General features: G+C 40.2%; 1 protein-coding gene across 7 annotated transcripts in view; it reads right to left on the reverse strand.

Annotated features, from left to right (window-relative positions):
- The window catches only part of FGF13 (fibroblast growth factor 13), a 514314-nt gene that overhangs the window by 91836 nt on the left and 401282 nt on the right, over window positions 1-21196 (reverse strand). Inside the window, exon 1 of one of the 7 annotated variants that reach the window (XM_073227377.1) lies at window positions 12984-13026. The exons of the other annotated variants lie outside the window; for them this stretch is intronic. Within the exon in view, the coding sequence (XP_073083478.1) occupies window positions 12984-13011 (28 nt within the window). The 5' untranslated portion in view covers window positions 13012-13026. Of the gene's footprint in view, window positions 1-12983; window positions 13027-21196 lie in introns of those variants that run through there. 7 annotated transcript variants of the gene reach the window in all.

A 21196-nucleotide genomic window follows, 5' to 3' on the forward strand; every position in this document is an offset into this window, starting at 1 on the left:
TACCGATTTAAAGTCTTTACCTCTTCAGCGGAGCCAGCTGCATATGGTGTTTGTGAAGGCAGCAGAGGAAATGCCATGTAGGGCAGAGAGTATTGATAATATGATGGCTTCTTTCCTAATTAAGGATATTTGGCATACATTTCCACTGATATTTACTTTTACGTGCCCAGGAAGCTTGAAGCTCCTTTTCTCCTCCCTGTGAAAAATATTAGTATCATTGGCAATGGACAAAGCATGACTTTGCATTTGCAAAGGTAAGGACTAGGCATTGTAGTAAGACAACTTTTGTTATGGGTTTCCACATGAGAATTAGAAATGGTATTTAGCTGTGTCCAGGGTAAACCATCATTTCCACTTTTCAAACCAGTGGCTTAATGGAATGATGGAAACAAGAATCCTGGGTTTGAGTCTCAGTTCTCCTACTAAGTAGCCTTGGGACTGCAGAAAAATTCTGTCCACATTCTGGGCTACTTTGTCATCTAGAAAGTAATAGACCTCTTTGGATTTAATTAATTCATAGCTAATCAGAAAAATAACGCTCATGGGAGGTTATCATGTAGCCATAGCATTATTTGTCCATCATACTAAGTTGTTCCATCAAACTGAAAAATTCAGAAAGCACAGGAAGCCTGAAGCCTCATGGCAGGCTTTCCACTCAATGTAGAGGATAGTGGGCCACACGACAGAGGGGCTAAGAGCATGGGCTCTGCAACGAGAAAACTTAGATCTGCATCTTGATTCTGGAGCAGGTTAGATGTGTGATCCTAGGATGTCAATACCCTCTCTGTTCTAGTTTCCTCACCTGTAAGATGAAAATAACTATAATAGCTACCTCCAAAGGTAACTGTGAAAACCAAAGAGGTCAATATGTGTGAAGAGCTTAGCATGTAGTTGGCATATAAAACACACAATACATTGTAGCTGCTGTCTCTCTTACTCTTCTTGTTGATGTATGTTATTAAAGCCAGCTTTATCTGCACACATATCTTGACAAAACCAGCCAGAACATCCTGTCTACTGTAGACCAACAGAAGTGACTAATATTCAGTTGAGACTTCCAGTGGTCTCCTATCTCCTGAGCCTGCCCAGGTCTGGGCTGTCTGGAATGGGAAAGCATAATAGTGCAACACTACTTACCATATGTGCCAAACACTAGTCCTTTGCACGTTTTAGTTAAATTAGTCGTACTGATGAGGTGGGTACTATTATTATTCCTAATTTTTGGATGATAAAACTGAGGTATAGGGAGGTTATGTAATTTATATAGTATGTATCAGAGGCAGGATTTGGACCCAAACAGTCTGGTTCCAGAGTTCTTGCTTTTAACACTATGCTTTGTTGCCATAATAGCTTGCATTTGTTAAGTGCCTATGAAGTGCCACACTCATCACGCCTCATCTCTAATCCTTACAATAAGCCTGCAAGGAAGCCAGCTAGGATGCTTACCTTAGTTTTTATAGATGTGAAAAGTGATGCTCAGGAAGACTACGTTAACTTGCCCAATATCACAGAGCTAGGGAATACTAGAGTCGCCACAACTGGTGTTCTGTTCCCTCTACTGCGCTGTCTCTTAGCAAGAATGAGATTCATGTTTTGTTTTGTTTTTTTAACTCAGAGGCTTTCTAGTGGGAGATGAAGGCAAATTTTACTCAGTGTCAAATTTCTAGAAGGGTTGGATAGCTGCCACACCAACGTTCTCTTTGGAAAATATGCACAGCATTCCCATTAATGAGGCACAGGAAGCAGTAGCCTTCAGGAAGGCCCCTTGCTGCTAGTCTAGGCCCCACGGGCTCCAAGGAGACCTGTAGATCTCTCCAAGAAGATTTTCTCGTATATAAAGGGAAGGAGTTACTGAAGCACATAAAGAGAGCTTTCATATGAAATTCAAATTTGTTCAACCTTCCTGAGAATGAATCTTAAGTGAACAAAATAACATTCTGACTAAAGCCCATAATCACATCACTTTTTACATGATGAAATACAATGAGATGCATGGAAGAAATCACTGGAACAAATTCTCCCAACTTAATTCTATGGGAAAACAGTTCTTCTAGATTTACCCTAGAAATACACAGACTATCAATGAAGCCAATACATTTTTTTGTACTCTATTAAGAAAATATAGCTAGTAAAATGAGAAGCAAAGCTAATGATTAGTATTTCCTTATCTTTAGATGCTTGGAAGTATGGCCCACAAAGAATGTTCCAAAATGCATTAGAATGAACAACAAAGAGCTGGAAACATATATAAATTCTGTGATTTTTATGCCTTTCCCACTTAAACGTACCTTCATATTTCAATTTTGTGTAAAAATAAGTCTCCCAATTCAGCAAGGTCATAACACTAAATATAAAAAAAAAGCTCTAACAGTGGCTTTTACTCACCCAGGATTTTAATATCATATTATCCATTCTCAAACTGAAGTTAGCAAAAACTGAAGAAAAATGTGTGAATTCATACTCTGTTGAGAAACTTCACAAGCAGTAAAATATGATGACTTTTATATTAAATAAAGGCCTTTTATGGATCATAAGTCCATGATGCAATGGCTTATTTCCTTATACTCCGCTCTAAGCTGATACAATTTTTGTAGCTTTCCTCTGTTTCAGCTCTGTGGGTTAAAACTCCAGGTTCTCCAAAGTTTCAGAGGGAAGTCAATCTCACATCTAGCATTTAAATGTGGGTAGACAGAGATGATGTTTTTCTGCTCTTCCACTCCTAAATACCCCTTCCCTGGAGCCACAGCCCCTTGACTCTTCAAAGACCTTTCACTGAAAATTTACTCTGACTTCCAAATTAGAGACTGGGTTTAATTTAGCCAGACTATCTGAGTAATTGTTGTTTAGTCAAGCATGCATAGAGTTTTGTAGTATTCTATGGCTGGTGGATATTTTACTACTGTTATATTGAGTTCTATTACTTCTGCAATAATGGTACTCAAGCACAAAAATGGTATAATGGTAAATAAAACTTAGAAAGTATGAATTGGAATTCCTCCCACACTCTAGGCTTTACAGTGAAAAGGAGACAGTGGTCATTTGCCTTTGAATGAGTGGCAGGAAAGCAAAAGAGATGCCCCCTCCTCTCACTCGTAGGTAGGTGCACAGTAAAGGGAGGGCAGGGATAATAACTGAGAGAAAGCCCATAGGCACTGAGTACCTTCTGCACACTACATACCACCCACTGATTCTCTACTGCTGTGATGGGCAACAGATAAAAGAGAGAGCACACCCACTAGGGTTCCAGTATACAAAGCCTGCTCAAGTATGGGGTTAAGGATGGAGAACAGAGACAAACTGTCCAGGTATTCAGATGGGAAGTCCTGCTGGTAAGAAGGTTGTGTTCCTGCTCCTAAATGAGCGGGAACCCACTGTGAATTGAATAAAACTAAAGCAACAACAAAGCTCAGATCTAGATCAATCTAACAGCAGACGGATCCCCAACCAAATACTAAGGACTTAATAAAAGAAGACATATTTCCATTTTTGGACATTGACATAATTTACCCCAGTTTCTGTTCTTTTACATGTAGTGACTTGTCTTCAAATGGAAATTATATAAACAAAAGACTTACAAAAAGGAAGAAAATAGGAAACATTTTCAAGAGATAAAGAGTCAATAGAACCAGTCCCAGAAATGGCCAAGATGAAGGAAATATCAGCAGGGACTTGAAAATAACTTAGTAAATAGTTTACAAGATCTGGTGGAAAAGTTGAATAACATGCATGAATGGATACAGAATTTCAGCACTGAGATAGAAGCTATAAATAGGGAAAAATGGAAAAGCTAGAAATGAAATGTAGAATATCAGAGATGATAAATTGTTTTAAGGGATTATCAGTTAACTGAATATAGCAGCGACTCAAACAGAATGAAATAAAACAGTAAAAAAACTGGAACAGAGTGTCTAATATCTGTGGAGCAACAGCAAACAATCTGAAATGTGAGTAATCGGAGTCCCTGGAGCAGAAGGAGAGAAATGAGCAGAAGAAATATGTGAGGAGATAATGGTCAACAGCTTTTCAAAATTTATGAAACACAACATCTTAGATATCCGAAAAGCTCAGAGAATACCAAGCAGGATAAATAAAACAGACAAAAACCAGCATGTCATAGTCAAACTACTAAAAAACAAAGATAAAGAGACAATCTTGAAAGCATCCAGAGTAAACAGAAACACCACATATGGTGGAACAACAATAAGAATGATATATAACTTCTCATGAGAAACAATGAGGGATGGAAGACAGTGGAATACCATCTCATCTGCTGAAAGAAAAACAGAAGCCATCAAACCTGAATTACATACCCTGCAAAAAATATTCCTCAAGGATGAAGATGGAATAAAGAAATATTCAGGAAAAAAAAAGAAGCCGAAAGAATTTTTATCCAGCAGATATGCTCAAAAAAAGCTCTTGATATTGAAGTAAAATTATACCACACAGATATCTAATTTTGCAGGAAGAAAGGAAAAATATCAGAAGGAGTAAATATATTGGTAAATATAAAGGATCATTATTTTAAAAATTAGTATGTGCATGTGTATGTGTGTATATGAAGAAGTCACATCAAAGACTATTGACTATAGTAAAAATAATAATGTAACAAGGGGGTTTATCGTCCACACAGAATAAAATGTATGAGCAAACTACTACAGAGGTTGGAAGTCGGATTAACTGGAGGAATCGTGCTGCAAAATTTCTTGTTTGTGAAGTAAGAGAAGATAGACTGAAAGTAACAGAGATACAGGTGCATATTACAATCTTGTGAAACTACTAAAAATAATACAAAGAATGTAATATGAAAAAAATTTTGATTATCCCAAAAATGCTAGAGAAGAGGTACAGGGGGATACAGCAAAGATTGTGCCAAATCAAGTGCCAAAATGGAAGATTTAAATCCAAACATAATAATTGCATTAAATGATCATGAATGGTCTAAAATCCCTAAATAAAAGGCAGAATTTGGAAGTAAAGGAAAGACTCAATTATATATGGTTAACAAGAAACATACTTTAAGCATAAAGACACAAAGAGAATGAAAGTCAAAGGACGGAAAACATACATATTGTAAATACTAAGCCTATCGAAGAAGGTGTGACTGTACTAATATCACCAGAGATAAAGAAGGAAATTTCATAATTATCAAAGGGTCAATTTATCAAGAATATAAATTCCTGTATGTGTTTGCACCTACTAACAACGGTACTACATACGTAAAGCAAAAACTGATAGCAATAAAAGGACATACAGATCAACCCACAATCACAGAGGCATCTGATAGAATATGTAGACAAAAATATCAGAATATAGAATTGAACACTATCCATCAATTTGAACTGATATAAATTTACAGAACACTACATTAATTAATAGCAGGAAACACATTTTTCTCAAAGGCACATGAAATATTCACCAAGTCGACTGTAAGCTCAGCCATGAGACAAGCTTAAATAAATTTCTAAGGCTCAAAATCAAACATGTTATCTGACTGCAAAAATATCAAGATTAAAATCACCATCAAGAATATAAACAGACCACCCCCCAAAATTTGGAAATCAAATCTCACACATTTAAATAAGTTATGGGTAAAAGAAAAATCCAAAAAGGAAATTAGAAAATACTTCGAATTGATTAATAAAGTACAATACATCAGAAAGTGAAATGAATCTAAAACAGGCCTTATAAGGAAAAGTATAGCTTTAAATGACTTTACTCAAAAAGAAGAAAGTTGTAAAATGTATGATTGATAGTTCCACATTAAGAAACAAGAGAAAAAATAACAAAGTAAATCTCAAATAAGTAGGCAGAAGGACTTAATAAAAATGGGAAAGGAAATCAACGGCATAGAAAACAGACATAATCACTAAGGCCAAAAGTTGATTCTTTGACAAACTTAATAAAATTTTAAACCATTGGCAATACAGATGAAGAAAGAGAAAAAAACCCAAACTATTAATATACTAAATGGGAATGAGGACAGCACTAGAGATGCTACAGACATTGAAAGGATAGCTGTGTGGACAACTCCATAGTAAGACAAAAAACTCAGTGAAAAATAGGCAAAACACCTGAAGAGATATTTCAATAAAGAAGATACACACATAACCACTAAGCACATGAAAAGGTACTCAGCATCATTAGTCATCAGGCTGATGCAAATTAACACTAAAATTAAAACCACTACATACACACAAGGACAGGCAGAATAAAAACAACTGACAACCTCAAATGTTGGTGATCATGTGCAACAATCAGAATTCTCTTTAATGGGAGTGTAAAGTGATGGAAATTGTTTATCAGTAGCTTAAAAGTCAAACTTCTATCAACCTTATGACCCAACAATTTCACTGCTAGCTGTGTGTCCAAAAGGAATTCAAACAGATGTCCACAAAAAGATTTGTAAAACTTATTTACAGATGCTTTACTCACTGTAGCTCAAACCTGGAAACAATCCAAATGTCCCTCACTCAGAGAACAGGTAAAGCAACTGGCATATTCGCGCAATGGGATACTACTCAGCAATAAAATGTTATGACTTACCAATACACAGACAGTCACATGGGTGAATTTCACAAACATTATTCTGGGTGAAAGAAGCCAGATATAAAAAAAGCACATACTATAATGTTTCCAATCATACAAAATTCTAAAATAGGGGAAACTTAACCTATGATGAAAGAAGTAAGTTCAGTGTTTGCTTCCAGCAGCAGAGGGTTGTTGACCAAGAAGGGGCATAGGAAACTTTTTGGGGTGATGGCTCTGTATCTTGAATATAGATTACATGCATATATGCATTTTTCAACACTGATCAAACTGCCTATTTAAGATCTGAGTACTTTACTATAGGCAAAATACACCTGAATAGCAAGAAACCTTTAAAAAGTAATAGACACTCAGTTTCTTGTGTGTGGATGTGGGAGGCTGGTGGGGGAAGGACAACAGTGAAGACTGGGATGAGAGTAAGTAGTGGAGAAGCAGACTTACAGGGGGATTTCTCTAAGTGAGCTGTGTGTGGTCTTCCTGTTCTTGAATCATATGGAATACTTGGCAAAATGTAGATTCTTGGGTTCCAACCAAATCAGCTGGCAATCTCCAAGTGCAACCAGTTTCACGGAGGACACTGACGGCACACACTGAAGTTTGGGAATAGCTGGGTCATAGAATTTTCAGTCTAGATCACAGAATTTCACCATATAGAAATAGTGGAATTAGACAACCCTGAAGCTAATGCTTGAAATGTGATTTTGGATATTTTCATGAGTTATGAGTGTTACATGAATCAGCTTTCAGATGTCTATACAACCAGATTATTTTATTTTATTGAGATGAATTGACATTGTAATTTTAATTTTTGGTTGGAGCCTTGAAACTTTGAACATCTTCACAGAAACCGTAACTTTAACTGAGATTCTAAATTTTCCTATGTTATTTAGATGAACTGTCAATATGTCTTCATGTAAAAAATGTTTAAGAGAAGTGAATTACATTTTGTTGAAACAATAAATTGGCTTCTATTAAGCATAAAGCATTTACAGAATTACTATTTGGGACATAAAGACATCTGCTTGGTATTGATAGTAACCACAGACTATCAACCCTCTTACACTGAAATTTTAAGTATATAAAAATCTTGCAATCAGAATAACCAGTGCATCAACAGACCAGTATTTGCTCAAAGTCTATTCTATCTGGGCTAGTATGGTATTACATTGACCTCTTTTAAAGACTGGCTCCAATGTTCATTCACTGGGGAACTCTGTCTGATTATTTAACCTCTCCGAGCCTCAGTTCCCTCAGTCGTGAAATGAGGAAAACATTCACCTACCTTGTAGAGTTGTTGTAAGAATTTTAATTCTTCCTGTACAGTATTTAAAGTGGGGACTGGCCCACTATTGATACTTAACAAATGGTAACTGTTTTTTTTTCTTGGTCACACAGTATAACCATTAGGGTGATTGTTTAAGCCTCTTTTTCTTAATGAGGAGGAACGCAGAAACTGTTGACCAAGAACAGGATCAAACGGATCATGTGTTTAGCAAATGAAATCTTATGGAGACAAAAAAATAATAATAACCAACTTCTTGTCTTTGGGCTCCCCTTTCCTTCGGTTTGGAGTGTTAGGACCTATAGGACAGGGCTATAAAGTGATTTAGGGAAAAGGGACCAGAAAGATTGCTTGAGTTGCTTCTAGACTATATATTCCATGTTTTATTCAGCATTGTACATCCAGAAGCTAGCACAGTGCTTGCAAACTAGAAGGTTCTCAGTACATATTTATTGAGTGAGTGAAAGGGGGCAAAAGGAATCTTCACAGCTTGCATGCAGCCCAGTTTATCTCAGGAATAGTGAACTTGAGTAGTTTTGTTCTCTATGTTGGCATACTAGCAGTGGTTAACTAAGAAGTCAAGGAATTCTCAGGACACAACCAAAAGGGTTTGGTGTTTAGTTTTTTTTCATATCGATGACCTTTTTAGTTACTATTATTGTTAGTGCTGTGCTACGATTAGAGAGATAAAAAGAAGTGTTGAGTATGAGCGTTGCCTCCTAGGAATTTCTAATACAGTGGGGAAAATGAGCACAAGATTCAACACAATATGAGGGACTTTACAATGAGCGTCATATGATTGGTTAGGCCAGTAAGTACGAGGAGGGCTCAGGGTGAAGAAATCTTACTTGATTTGGGGGAGGGGATAGGAAAGGCGTCTCAGAGGACATGAACCAAAGTCTCATACATATTTAAGTCCTTGGTTAAATTACACCTCCACAATGAGGCCACCCCAAGTCCCATGGCTGTTCTGCATTCTCATTATGGCACTCATCAGAGTGTGTCTGGCATTAGCTAGCTGGGCAACCACACTGTGCCTTTCTGGAAGGTAGGGCCCTTGGCTCTTTCACCTGGGCACCTTCCTCAGTGTGTGACACATCGCAGAGAAGGCACTGCATACAGTACACAGTAAGGAATTGGACAAATTCCTCTAAGCGTAATGGGGGTGACTGGATTTACAGAAGCAGTTCTTTTAGGAAAGGAAGGGGATAGGACTGGAAAGGTGTGGTGAGCCACTGTTGTGGGTTTTGCTTACAGAATGAAGTCAACCACCCCCCTATTTATTAGCTAGTATGAGTGCTGGAAAAACATCTTCTTCTTACTCAACTATGCAGTTAGGCCTGAATGGAAAAGTGAACATTATAAAGAATGCCAGAGTATTTGGTATTCTGGCACCCTAGTATATGCCTAAGTAACATGTATCTTGTCATGCAAGGAAAGGCTCCTGAATAGTTCTTGTCCTCTAAGAACAGAGTACAGGATGGCGTGTGTTAGCAAAGAGTCAATACTTGGAGACTGAAGCTACATGTGGAATTAGACATAAGGAATTGGCTCGGGTAATAGAGTTTTGGGTCCAGGAGACAAGTGTATGTATACCCTCTTTAAATATATAAATCACCATTCCTGTTCTTTACAACTCCTTTTGAGTGAGGTTTTAATAAAATTCTATTTTAGAAGGCAATGGTATCATGTCATATTGGATAATAGTTTCTAAATCATAAGAAATACTTAAAAGGTATTCAGAAACTTGCAAACAAAGTAAGCAGATTTAAATGTAACCATTTTTAACATTGGCACAAATGAGGCTCTATTGTGTTAAAACATATTTCAGCAAGCCCTGGTCAAAAAATTCCCTCTGAACAGAATGTCAATATCATGTCTTCATTGTGGAATAAAAAATTCATGCTTTCAGATGGATAAAGAGTAATCCTTCAAATATACCTATTCTAAAAGAAATCTTCACTGTAAAACCATTCACAAAGAGGACCCTTTCTTTACTACACTCCCCAAGTGGGTTTCAAATGGGACTTTGATTTACACATAATTTTCTGGAATTAAAATGAAAGTTCTGGCATATTCATCTTTCTCCTACAGGCCTGGTATCCTGAGGGAACTTGTAGCACCTTTTCTATCCAACAGGCATTTGTTTCCCATGGATCCCCTCCTTCCTTCCCAAGAGTTGAGCTGCTGGTATAAAGTGTCTTCCCACCCAAGACCTCTTCGCTTCCAGTATATCCACAATGCCAAGGCCTCCAGCTTCTAAAGCAAGTGGCAAAAGGGAAATATAGACTTCCACTATACATTCTAAAAACACAATTTGAAGACAGTCATTCTGGTCAGTCAGTTTAGATAGTTTATTCATTTGTCCAAGGCAAATATATTCAAATATTTCTGAGTGTCCTATGCAGCCATTGTAGCTACATTCATCACTCAACAAACTGAGTATCTGCTAAAGACCAGGCCTGGGGCCAGGCAGGCAGAACTGTGTACTCTGAGAAGGTATTTGGGGGCACTGCCCAGGTGATAATGGCCTCAATGTTTGCAAGAGGATCTGTGGAAGAGCTGAATGTACACATCTGCACCCCCTGAAAAATGGACTACATGATGATTGATAAAAAACAATTAATAAACATATGATTGCCTAAGTGCCTATCAGTAAGAAGACAATGAGCAAACATGAAAGGAGGGAAATCTATATGCATGTGTCCTAAATTTTGGAAACTCTTAAGTCAATATTATATGTGGACTATTAGGCAGGTGTAGGCATGGCCCCTGAGTAGAAGGCCTGTAATCTGCCGGAAACAGAAATAAATAGGAAGGGACCTTGAAAAGCTAAAGAAGTAGGCACAGGCAAGCAGAAGGCAGCAGAACAAGGGCATAAACACTCAGGGAAATAAATGGGTGAGCTAAAACAGGGCTGCTTAGGAACAAGACTAAAAGGGTAGGCTAAAGAAACATGGGTGCCTTAACTCAGAGAAGCATGAGCATGAGGACTTCCAGGCTGTGAAGGGTTACACAGAGCACAGCTACCGTCTGTTCCTTAGCTTCCCTGGGAACCAAATGAGAGGCACCAGACTTAACTGCCTTGAAAGCTGTTGAAATGAATTCTGCAGATAGCTTGTGGGTACAGTGGCTGGGACAGTCTCATCTGTGCATGAGGAGTGAAGTGTTTTCCTGTATAAAGGCAAAGTGATAAACTACCTGATCTTTCTTGGGACCCACCAGTCTTTGGCTGCATAATCCTTTCTTCTGTTCTCATTGGCACCATGCTGCCATGGACGCAGAGCTTACCCTATGTCTTCTCAGGTACCTTTAACATTCCTTTCAAAGAGAAACTTCAGCTTCCCTAGTCACTGCCAATCCATCCCATAGTTGACATTCATTTCTGCAAAGGGGCTCACTTTGCAATGAACATATAAAACCGACACGTCTATTTATAATATTTCATCATCAGTCTAGAAGTCTTTTGTAAGCATAGAGTTGCTTTGTGCTTGACTGTAATCAAACAGCTCAGATGGCAATCTGATTGTTTCCAATTAATACATGCACATGTCAATGCATTAACAGTTTGGTGAGAATTACCTGGGTCACGAACCTTACTCAGCAAAGAACTAATGTTTGCGTTGCACTCAAATACTTTACAAGCAGACAACAAATTTAAATGTTTCTGCCACATCTACCATATCCTCAGAGGAGGGGCATAGAGTCTTCAGTCCCTTCCTTAAGGGTGATTATAAGCTGTGTCCCATCAGATGGGTGGAAACTTTGGTTGGCTCATTAGAAGCAAAAATTAGGAGAATAATTAAAAAAATGAAATGTTGAACCAGCTTCACAAATTCTATAATGATTTTTCCACACTAACATTGCTTTTGATGCCCTAACTGTTCAAATGAGCTTTTGTCTCCTTTTCATATGGAGGAAGCAATTGAAAAATAACCAAATAAACAATGCTCATGCAACACGACAGATTAATCAGAACCTTCATTTGGGGGTGATCTGGGGCTACTCCAAGTAGTGCAGGAGGTGGTACAAAGGACTCAGAAGGGAAAGCCTATTAATCTCAGCTAATTCCACGAATAGACACATACTACTCAGCAGTTTCAAGACAGTGGGATGGATTTTTAAAGAAACAAAAATTGCAAAGAGTAATCACTCATCTGGATGATATGTTCTAGCAAAATAAAACATTTAGAGGGGTTAGCATTCCTGGGGATTCTTTTGAGTTCAATAATAATGAAAGTGCAAAGGATTTCAGTGGAAGCGTTCACTTGATGAGGCTACTTCATTCAGATACTGTAAAGCCTGGCAAAAAGTTTCCCAAGAAAATATGTCATTTTCCATTTGGTTGCATGTTAAAGTTTCTCATTAAAAAGGAGCCAGTGGAGTGATTTCAACCCCCCAAAAGAATTCCTGTCTCGCTGTTTTCAGACGCTTGAAACCAGCCGCTTCAGCCACCTTCTCTTATCTTGTTTTTCTCCGTGAGCCGGAGGCTCTTGGGCGTTGGTTCCATTAGCTATCTGCGGCATCTCCCTTGCCGCCATAGAGGGACAGATTCTCTCCTAGTTTTGCTTAGACATTATGGAGTGTCTATCTTCTGTGATTTCCCTGAAGATACATCTAATAAGATTCTTAAAATTAAGACGTGATTGGGTCCACCTTTCCTTAGTTCTATGTTGCCTCTTCTTTCTTTCCTTTCCTAAGCTAATAGCAAAATACATTTAAAGCTGAATATAATTATTTATTCTCTTTTCCCATTTTAGAAATTCAAGTCAACGTTTTGTGCTGCCTGCATAGAGTACATGCACCTCCAGAGGTAGAAAATCTCTCTTGAATCAGAAAGTGTAACCATTTTCTAAACACCAGTAGGGCTTTAAATAGACAGATACACACATCCACTCTTCTAGAACAATTAATATCTAAAATTTCCCTTAGACAAGCAAAACAAAGGAAGCATTTTTCAAAGAATACAACGCTCAACAGCCAAACATCATGGAGTATGGGGAAACTTGAGAGCCCCTGTCCCAGCTCGAAAGAAAAAATCTCAACAGAAACATGCCCAGCAAAATGTTGATTCTTATATTCTACAAAGGCGTTACTGTCCAAGATCAATGTTCAAATTTATGTCCTTCAGAAACATTGGTTAAATAAATCTTACCTGAATACGACTTCCTTAACAAAGCCATGCTTCTTTAGAGGCTGGTCCTACCCAGACAGTTGCTGTCTACATTTGGAGCAGACACAGAGAGAGGAGATCAGACAAAGTTTAAGGCATATCTAAAGTATTCTCCAAGGTACTGGCCAGAAACATCAAGCCCATACTCGCGGTATAGAGAGATCATTAATGGGCATTAGTGACAGACCATTATGACTCTCACAGATCATTAATGATTCATCATGTAGCAGTATTTTTCTGGCAATAATCAGACCAATGCTTGGACTCAGATACAAGCTTCGCCCATACTATTTGCTTAAACTTATTATTTCCAAGCATAAAATTCTATTTTGCCTTCTATAATTATGAAAAAAGGTCTGTAACAGGATCCCTCAGCACATTAGAGGGGCTTTTGAAGCTAGCTGCCTTCTTTAGTCGACGCTTCTCCCACTGTCAGGAATCCTGTAGGCTGAAAGGCTCCCCAATAGCTTTGGGATGTAGAAAATGTATCTTTTACTTGGAAATTGAATTATTGATGAATAGAAAATGCTACAAGCAAAAGAGACATTTATTAAGAATTACAATTGCTCAATCCTCTGCAACAATTACTTGTAAAATGTTGGACTTCTACCCGGATTTTTAGTTTCCGGCCAAAAAATACATTTTCATATCAAAGTCCTTTGTTAAAAATTCAAAGAATCTACTAGCAGCCTATGACAAAGCTTTCAGCTAATTATAACAAAAGTCAAGAAACACAGACTATTTTAGCATTCTCCCATACATGTTACTGAAGTACTCAACAGTGTTAATATAGGAATCAAAATTTTATGGAAAAGTGAAACCCCAAAGCAAATTGACATTCTTTTTATTTTTGCCTTATGGAAGATCCACTATTTTGGTTAAAAATTCAAATGAAATGGAAATGTAGTTATTCCGAGAGCAAATGAGTCTTTCCTACTGAACAGATTGGATTCTCCTTCTGTGTGGCTCTGGGAAAACTTCCCTTGAGTCAGAGAGAAAGGAAATCTGTCTCTAGGTCTGAATATCGTCACTATCAATGAATATTGAAGAATTACTGACACCCACAAGGAGCTATATTTATTGAGCCCCATCACCCATACTCTGCTATATGGAAAGGAAGACTGTGTATATCCCCAAGCATTCCATAGACTTACGTAATTTTTTCCCCTTAAGCTTCTCTGCATAATCAAAATTGTCTTGTGCTCTCTCCCTCCACCTTTCCATCCAACAGGAGTGTAACAGACAACAGCTGCCCACGTTTAGTCCCTCCCAAAGGGATCCAGCCTCAAGCGAAATTGGTTTAGCTCTAAGGACAGGATTTCAGCAGTGAGGCAGAGGATAGAGAAAATTTGTTCTGCCGGGAAATCACTCTCCCCTCTCCCCTACCAGCTGCCCACAGCCCAGGGGCCTAAACATCAGGAGCCCACAGAACTCAAATGGGCCAAAGAGCTGTTCATCAGCAGGGCTGGCTTCCTGGAGATGTACCCTGTGTAGTCACATAGGACCTTGCTCTGAAACAGACCCTGCACTGGGTTTCATGCTTTGCTGTCACTGTGTTTTGATTCTTAACAATTTTTGAACAAAGGGCAAAATTTCTGAACATTGTCATTTTGCACTGGGCCCTGCAAGTTATGTAGCCAGTCCTGTCCTTTAAAAAAACCATCTGTTAACTAGTCAGCCATGCTTAAGGGGGCAGATGATCAGCTTCCAAGTGTGGCCATGGGGTCTACCCTGTTACCCTTTGATTGGGAAGCTGAGCTAATGCTCAGGCCACCAGGCACACAGTTGTGTATGCTCAGATCCCTCTTTGCAAACCAAAATGGCTAATAGAATTTAGGCTTCAGTGAACTCCTTACACAGGAGAGATGCCAACTTCCTTCAAACAAAAATAGAAAACCCTAATATGGAGGCAGTCTTTCCTGGCCAATGTAAAAGCACTTTAAAAAAGGCATTTCCCAAGGGGTAAGATTAAGTCATCTCGGTATGAGTGGTCTTATCAGATCTAATCAAGAGACTCAAAGCTTTCTTTTAGTTGTGCCAAGGTTCTTATGGCACTGCGGGGGCTCCCCTGGCCAGTGCAGTGGGGTCAGGGATTGTCCCTTGCGATGAAAGTAACTCAATCTTTCCATGTCTAGACTGCACAAAAATAAACAACGTGAGGGGGCTGATATGGAGCCAAGTAGCAAGGCAGGTGAAATCTATTTCTGCTATCCTTTTCTCTCCTTTCCCCCAAACCAATTCTCAGCTGCCCAGGGCCTTCACGCTGTGCTCCAGCTGATGTACCTCTACTGCAGGAATAACCCCCTATCAGGCTTGATGATCTCTCAAGACCCCACGCTTCTACCTTTTCTTGCATTCCATGTCTCCCTATTCACCGTGTCCTCAATGTGGCTGATCTTGGTCAGGTATTACGGAGGAAAATCATCTGGTTAAGCTAGTTTACATACATTTGTGAATAAATGACAACCCTCACAAGGGCAATCTCATTTTGAAAGAAAGGGTCTTGTTCTCTGATTGGTATCATCTTGGGTAGTGGGACAAATAGGATTTTAAGCAATAGGAAGGCAACTCTTCTACTTAGCTGTAGGTGCGATATATTTCAATGTCCTCATCACTTCTTCACTGATTTCAGTTTCTAAGCCTTAGGGCTCAGGTCCTCCCACCCTTTAAAGAGTAGCATGGTGGGAGGGTGTATAGGTTGGTGCTGGTCCAGCCCATAGGCTCAGAGTATCACGCCCAAACCCCACACCAGACTGAGTTCTCTGAAAGAACCAGGCTCTCTTGTACCTCCACAGGTCTACTCAAGATCCTCCCCCAGCTTGGGGTGCCCTTCTTTGTCTGCCTATTAATCTCTCAAGTAGGACATCTAGTAGGAAGACTCTTCTTCCAGGCTCTCCACACCCCTGAAACTGACCGTGGCTGCCTTGGTCCCTGCATTGTATCCAACACAAATGGCTATCCCTGGGCTACTGAACTTGACTGTATTCAGCTGTTCAGATGATCCCTTATTTAATGGACTCTAAGTGGCTAAAGGGCAAGGGCCACATGTGATCTGACAGACACCTGTGAGTAAATGAAATCAACAGAGCTGGTGCATCCTATGGGGTGAATGCGCTAGAAATCCGAACCTGCCGGGCTGTCATAGCTGCGGCACACACAGGTTTGCAGAGTGTAGGGTGCAGTTTTGCTTTAGGCGTCTTAGGCAGGGACTGCGTGGGCAGCCTTTACTTCCTTTACAGTGATTTTAATCCAGAAAGAATCAATACTGGGGTCAGCACTTAGTGCTGTGTCACTCGTCACTCACTCTTTTCTAAGAGATGCCATCAGCAGGGAACTCTCTCTCTACCCATCAACCAACAGCGCCCCCCTGAAGTCTTGATGTCTGTCTCACTTGCCCCTAAGGCAGAGTCCAATTAAACAGAAGCTGACAGATCTAGTTAACTCTCCCAGTTAGTGGCCTTTGATCCCCACCCAAGAAATTACAGATCTCCCAGCTTTCACTGCACTGTGGCCCAGCAGCCCTAGTAAGCTTCCTGCCTTCCTGGAGGCCCCAATCAATACTCTGTCCTCCTCTTACAGCCCAGACACATCCAAAGCAATAATGCCTGATATTTAATCATTTCCCATTAAAATGCAGAGATCTGTCTCCAGGCCCCCTTGACAGTTTAATTGTTTCTGAATGTCTGCAGAAGCCGATGTAAACAGATTTGTGGTACAGTTTACTTGCTGTGCCAGTACGGGCTCTTGGCTAATTAATAAGAGCATTTTGCTGCAAATTGGGCATCTTGGCTGCACTGGTCCATTACTTTGGAAAGAAGTTAAGGGAGGGAGGAATTTATGGGAGTCAGAACAGATACATTTTTCATTAAAAAGTACCAATGAGCTAAAATTTTATGTCCACACAAAATCCTGCATGCAGATGTTTGTAGCAGCTTTATTCATCATTTCCAGAACTTGGAAGCAACCCAGATGTCCTTCAGTAAGTGAATGAATATAGTGCAGTACATCCAGACAATGGAATAGTATTCAGCACTGAAAAGAAATGAGGTATCAGGCCATACAAAGCCATGGAGTCACCTTCAATGTATACTACTTGGTGAAAAGAGCCAATCTGAAAAGGCTACATACTGTATAACTCCAACTATGTGACATTCTGGAAGAGGCAAAATATGGAGACAGCTCTTCTGCCCATTTTTTAATTGGATTATTTGCTTTTTGTTTGTTGAGGTGCATGAGCTCTTTATATATTTTGGATGTCAACCCATTATCAGATCTGTCATTTATGAATATATTCTCCCATACTATAGGGTACCTTTTTGTTCTATTGATGGTGTCCTTTGCTGCACAGAGCTTTTCAGCTTGATATAGTCCTACTTGTTCACTTTTGCTTTTGTTTCCCTTGCCCGGGGAGATATGTTCATGAAGAAGTCGCTCATGTTTATGTCCAAGAGATTTTTGCCTATGTTTTTTTCTAGGAGTTTTATGGTTTCATGACTTACATTCAGGTCTTTGATCCATTTCGAATTTACTTTTGTGTATGGGATTAGACAGTGATCCAGTTTCATTCTCTTGCATGTAGCTGTCCAGTTTTGCCAGCACCATCTGTTGAAGAGACTGTCATTTCCCCATTGTATGTCCATGGCTCCTTTATTGTATATTAATTGACCATATATGTTTGGGTTAATGGATGGAGCTAGAGAGTATTATGCTCAGTGAAATAAGCCAGGTGGAGAAAGACAAGTATCAAATGATTTCACTCATATGTGGAGGATAAGAACAAAGAAAAACTGAAGGAATAAAACAGTAGCAGACTCACAGAACCCAAGAATGGACTAACAGTTACCAAAGGGAAAGGGACAGGGGAAGATGGGTGGGAAGGGAGGGATAAGGGGAATAAGGGGCATTACGATTAGCACACATAATGTAGGGGTGGCATGGGGAAGGCTGTACAACACAGAGAAGGCAAGTAGTGATTCTGCAGCATCTTACTGCACTGATGGACAGTGACTCTAATGGGGTGTGTGGGGGGGACTTGGAGAAGGAGGGAACCTAGTAAACATAATGTTCTTCATGCAACTGTAGATTAATGATAACAAAAAAAAATATGGAGACAGTAGGTAGAGCAGTTGCCAGGGTTTGGGAAGAAGAAGGGATGAACAGGCAGAGCACAGAGGATTTCTGGGGCAGTGAAAATACTGTATACTGAAACATGGGTACATGTTATTATACATTGGTCTAGACCCACTCAACTTACACCACCAAGAGTGAACCGTAAAGTAAAACAATGGGATTTGGGTGCTTACGATATGCCAATGTAGGTTCATCAACTATTCACAAGCACACCACTCTGGTGGGGGGTGCTGGTAATGGGGGAGGCTGTGTACATGGGGGGGAGGTCGGGAAGGGGTGTACGGGAAACCTGTGTATTTTCCCCTCAGTTTTGTTGTGAACCTAAAACTGTTCTAGAAAATAAGAAATAAAAAGTGCTGGGTACCTAATATGTTTCAGGAGTACATGTTTTCTTAACTGAATTCTCATGACAACCCTGCAAGGGTTGGCTTTGCTTTTTGTTAGTGTAGCTGAGGAAACTCAGGCTAAGAGGAGTGAAGGTCCTTGGCAGAGGTCACATGGCTGCCAAATGGCTGGAATACGTCAAGGGTTTCAAAAGCTTGTTTGGTGGTTAAACTGGATACCCTGCGTGGTTTCTCCCAACCCAGAGTTTTCAGGAGTCTGTGTCCCTCCTCCTCCATAAAGCATTCTCCAGTAAATCCAAGTGCTCGAAATCCATCAGCACTTGCCCACGTCTCTCATTCCCACAATACTAAAAAGTCCCAGAAATAAAGGAAAGGCTGCACAGAAAGCCCCCACCCCAGTAAGAATACAGACCCGCTTTCCTGCTGCCAACTACTAAAGGTGGCACCTGGCTCTCATTTTCTCTGAGCGTGGCAGGGGCAGCATGGCTGCCCTAGAGACCCACGTCTCCCCCAGCCCCACCCCCACGCACACAGGAGTAGCTCATCAGCAGCCCTCTTGCCCACTGTGCCGATCCCAAGCAGTACCAGCACGGTCTCTGGGGACAAAAGGCACAGGCAGAGCTTCGGCCACTCCCAGGAATGCCACCTAATGGAGTATTTTATTGTAACAGCCACAGTTGTGCAAAAAGATGGGCAGTGGGGTTGGGGTGCTCTTCATTTCTTTATTGTGCTCTTAGATGACTTAAATGAGAAATTTAATTTAAAAGTACAAAGTGCTCAGGACAGTGCCTGGCACAGGGTGAGCAGTCAATGAAAGCTAGTCCCTCTTCTCTGGCCCTCAGTCCAGCTTGCTCATCCGCTTGTAGCCCCTGTAATTTCATCATTATCCTTCCTGAAATTTTTGGCAGCATTTTTGATGGAAAGTGATCAATAAGCAAGCAATCCATGAACATTAACCGAGTCCTTACAATGCACCCTCGCACAGTGTAGCTTTGCCGTATGCAGGATACAAGTGGGAAACACACACATGCACACAGAGCTTGGAGTCTAAGGGGAAGATAAACATGAGAACAGTTAAAAAGTATCACTCAGATCCCAGGACCATAGGGATATGCTGAAGGCAGGAACTGGAGCTATGATGTTGAAAACAAGATTTGATTTGCCTAGATCACTGGTTATACAAACTACAACTTCCCTAATATTGATTGTGTGGTGTGCATTCCCCCATTACAGTCTCCTAAGAATCAAAACTGAACTAGTGCACATAAGCTGGCACTGCTGTGTCTGGACACTCTTGGTAACGAGAGCTGACTGCATATCCCATCTCTGATACTTGGACAGGTCTTCTGTAATAGTCTATGTCAGGGTTAAAAGCCACATAGCACATGCTTTATTCTGCTCCATTCTGCTTCTGACATCATAGTAGGTAACACTTAAATCTGTTGATGAACAAATTTCAGATATACCACAAATCATACATCTTTAAACTTGATGCCTGGATCTTTTAAAGGTGGTGTGTGTGTGTGTGTGTGTGTGTGTGTGTGTGTGTGTGTGTGACCTTATTAGCAGGTAGACTTGTTCCAGGCATACATCATTTTCAAGCATGATGAGGAGTTATTCACTTCTTGAAAAATTGTATGCAATGCAGGAAAAATAGAAAAGTTAGTCTGTTTTTGCAGTTTCCGAAGAACAAATTAATGGAGAATAGCTTCTCCTTGTGTTCATAGCACCCCCTGGTGGACATCTAGCATATTCCGGTGGCACCGTAATCCTATCCCTCAAAGATTGTTTTCCTCTCCTGAGTTTTATGGAGGGACAAAGGAAATATTTCATAACTCATGGCCATACGAATAAAAAATCTAATTATAGTTCTATCTGCTCACTTATTCTGAAGATTCTCTTGGCCAATTTTAAAATTAATGTCAAATACTTGCCTCTCTTAGGGAAACTTACTTTTTATTATTTTCTTCAGTGAACACTTCCTGGGTGACTATTATGTGCTTGGCCTGTTCTAGGTGCTTGAGCCACAGGCGTAAGTAAGCTCGGTCCTGCTGGGGAGCTGCTTGTCCAGAGCTGAGAGCCACCTATGGAACGTTAGCTTTGGAAGTGTAAGGCTGGGAAGCTAAACCAGGCCTGGGAGACTCCAGGAAGGTGAGGGGGAAGCTGGCCTGCGCACTGAAAGCTGTACAGTCGTTCCCAAGGCGGACAGGCTTGGTGAGGGACGTAAGGTACTCCAGGCAGAAAAAGCAGAGAGAGAACGACTTGGAGGTGTCAAGCCACCTAGAAACAGTTGGGACACACCTGAAATTGGAAGTCGTTTGGCAAGGCCACAGGCTAAGGAATGACAGTGGATAGAGGGGAGAGGATTTGGGAGGCATCAGCTGAAGAAACAGGCAAGAGAAAATTAAGAAAGCCAGTTTCTGGGGTTTGGACTTTATCCCGAGAGACACTGGGTTTTATGCCAGAAGGGATTAAAACTGCTTTCAGAAAGGTAACTTGGGCTGCAGGCTAAGACTGGAGACTGGGAACTTTGTGAAGTGACAGAGGTGAGGGGTGATGAGGACCTACATGAGTACCTGACTGGGAGAGTAGAAACTGGAAGATGCCTCTGAAGCCTGGATCATTGTCTATCAAAAAAAACCCCTTGATTCTATTGAGTATATAACAATTGACTCGGGTTGGGGGAAGGGGCGGGCCATGATTAGTCCAAACAGTCATCTA

Source organism: Manis javanica, chromosome X, assembly GCF_040802235.1.
Source record: "Manis javanica isolate MJ-LG chromosome X, MJ_LKY, whole genome shotgun sequence".
Classification (NCBI taxonomy): Eukaryota; Metazoa; Chordata; class Mammalia; order Pholidota; family Manidae; genus Manis; species Manis javanica.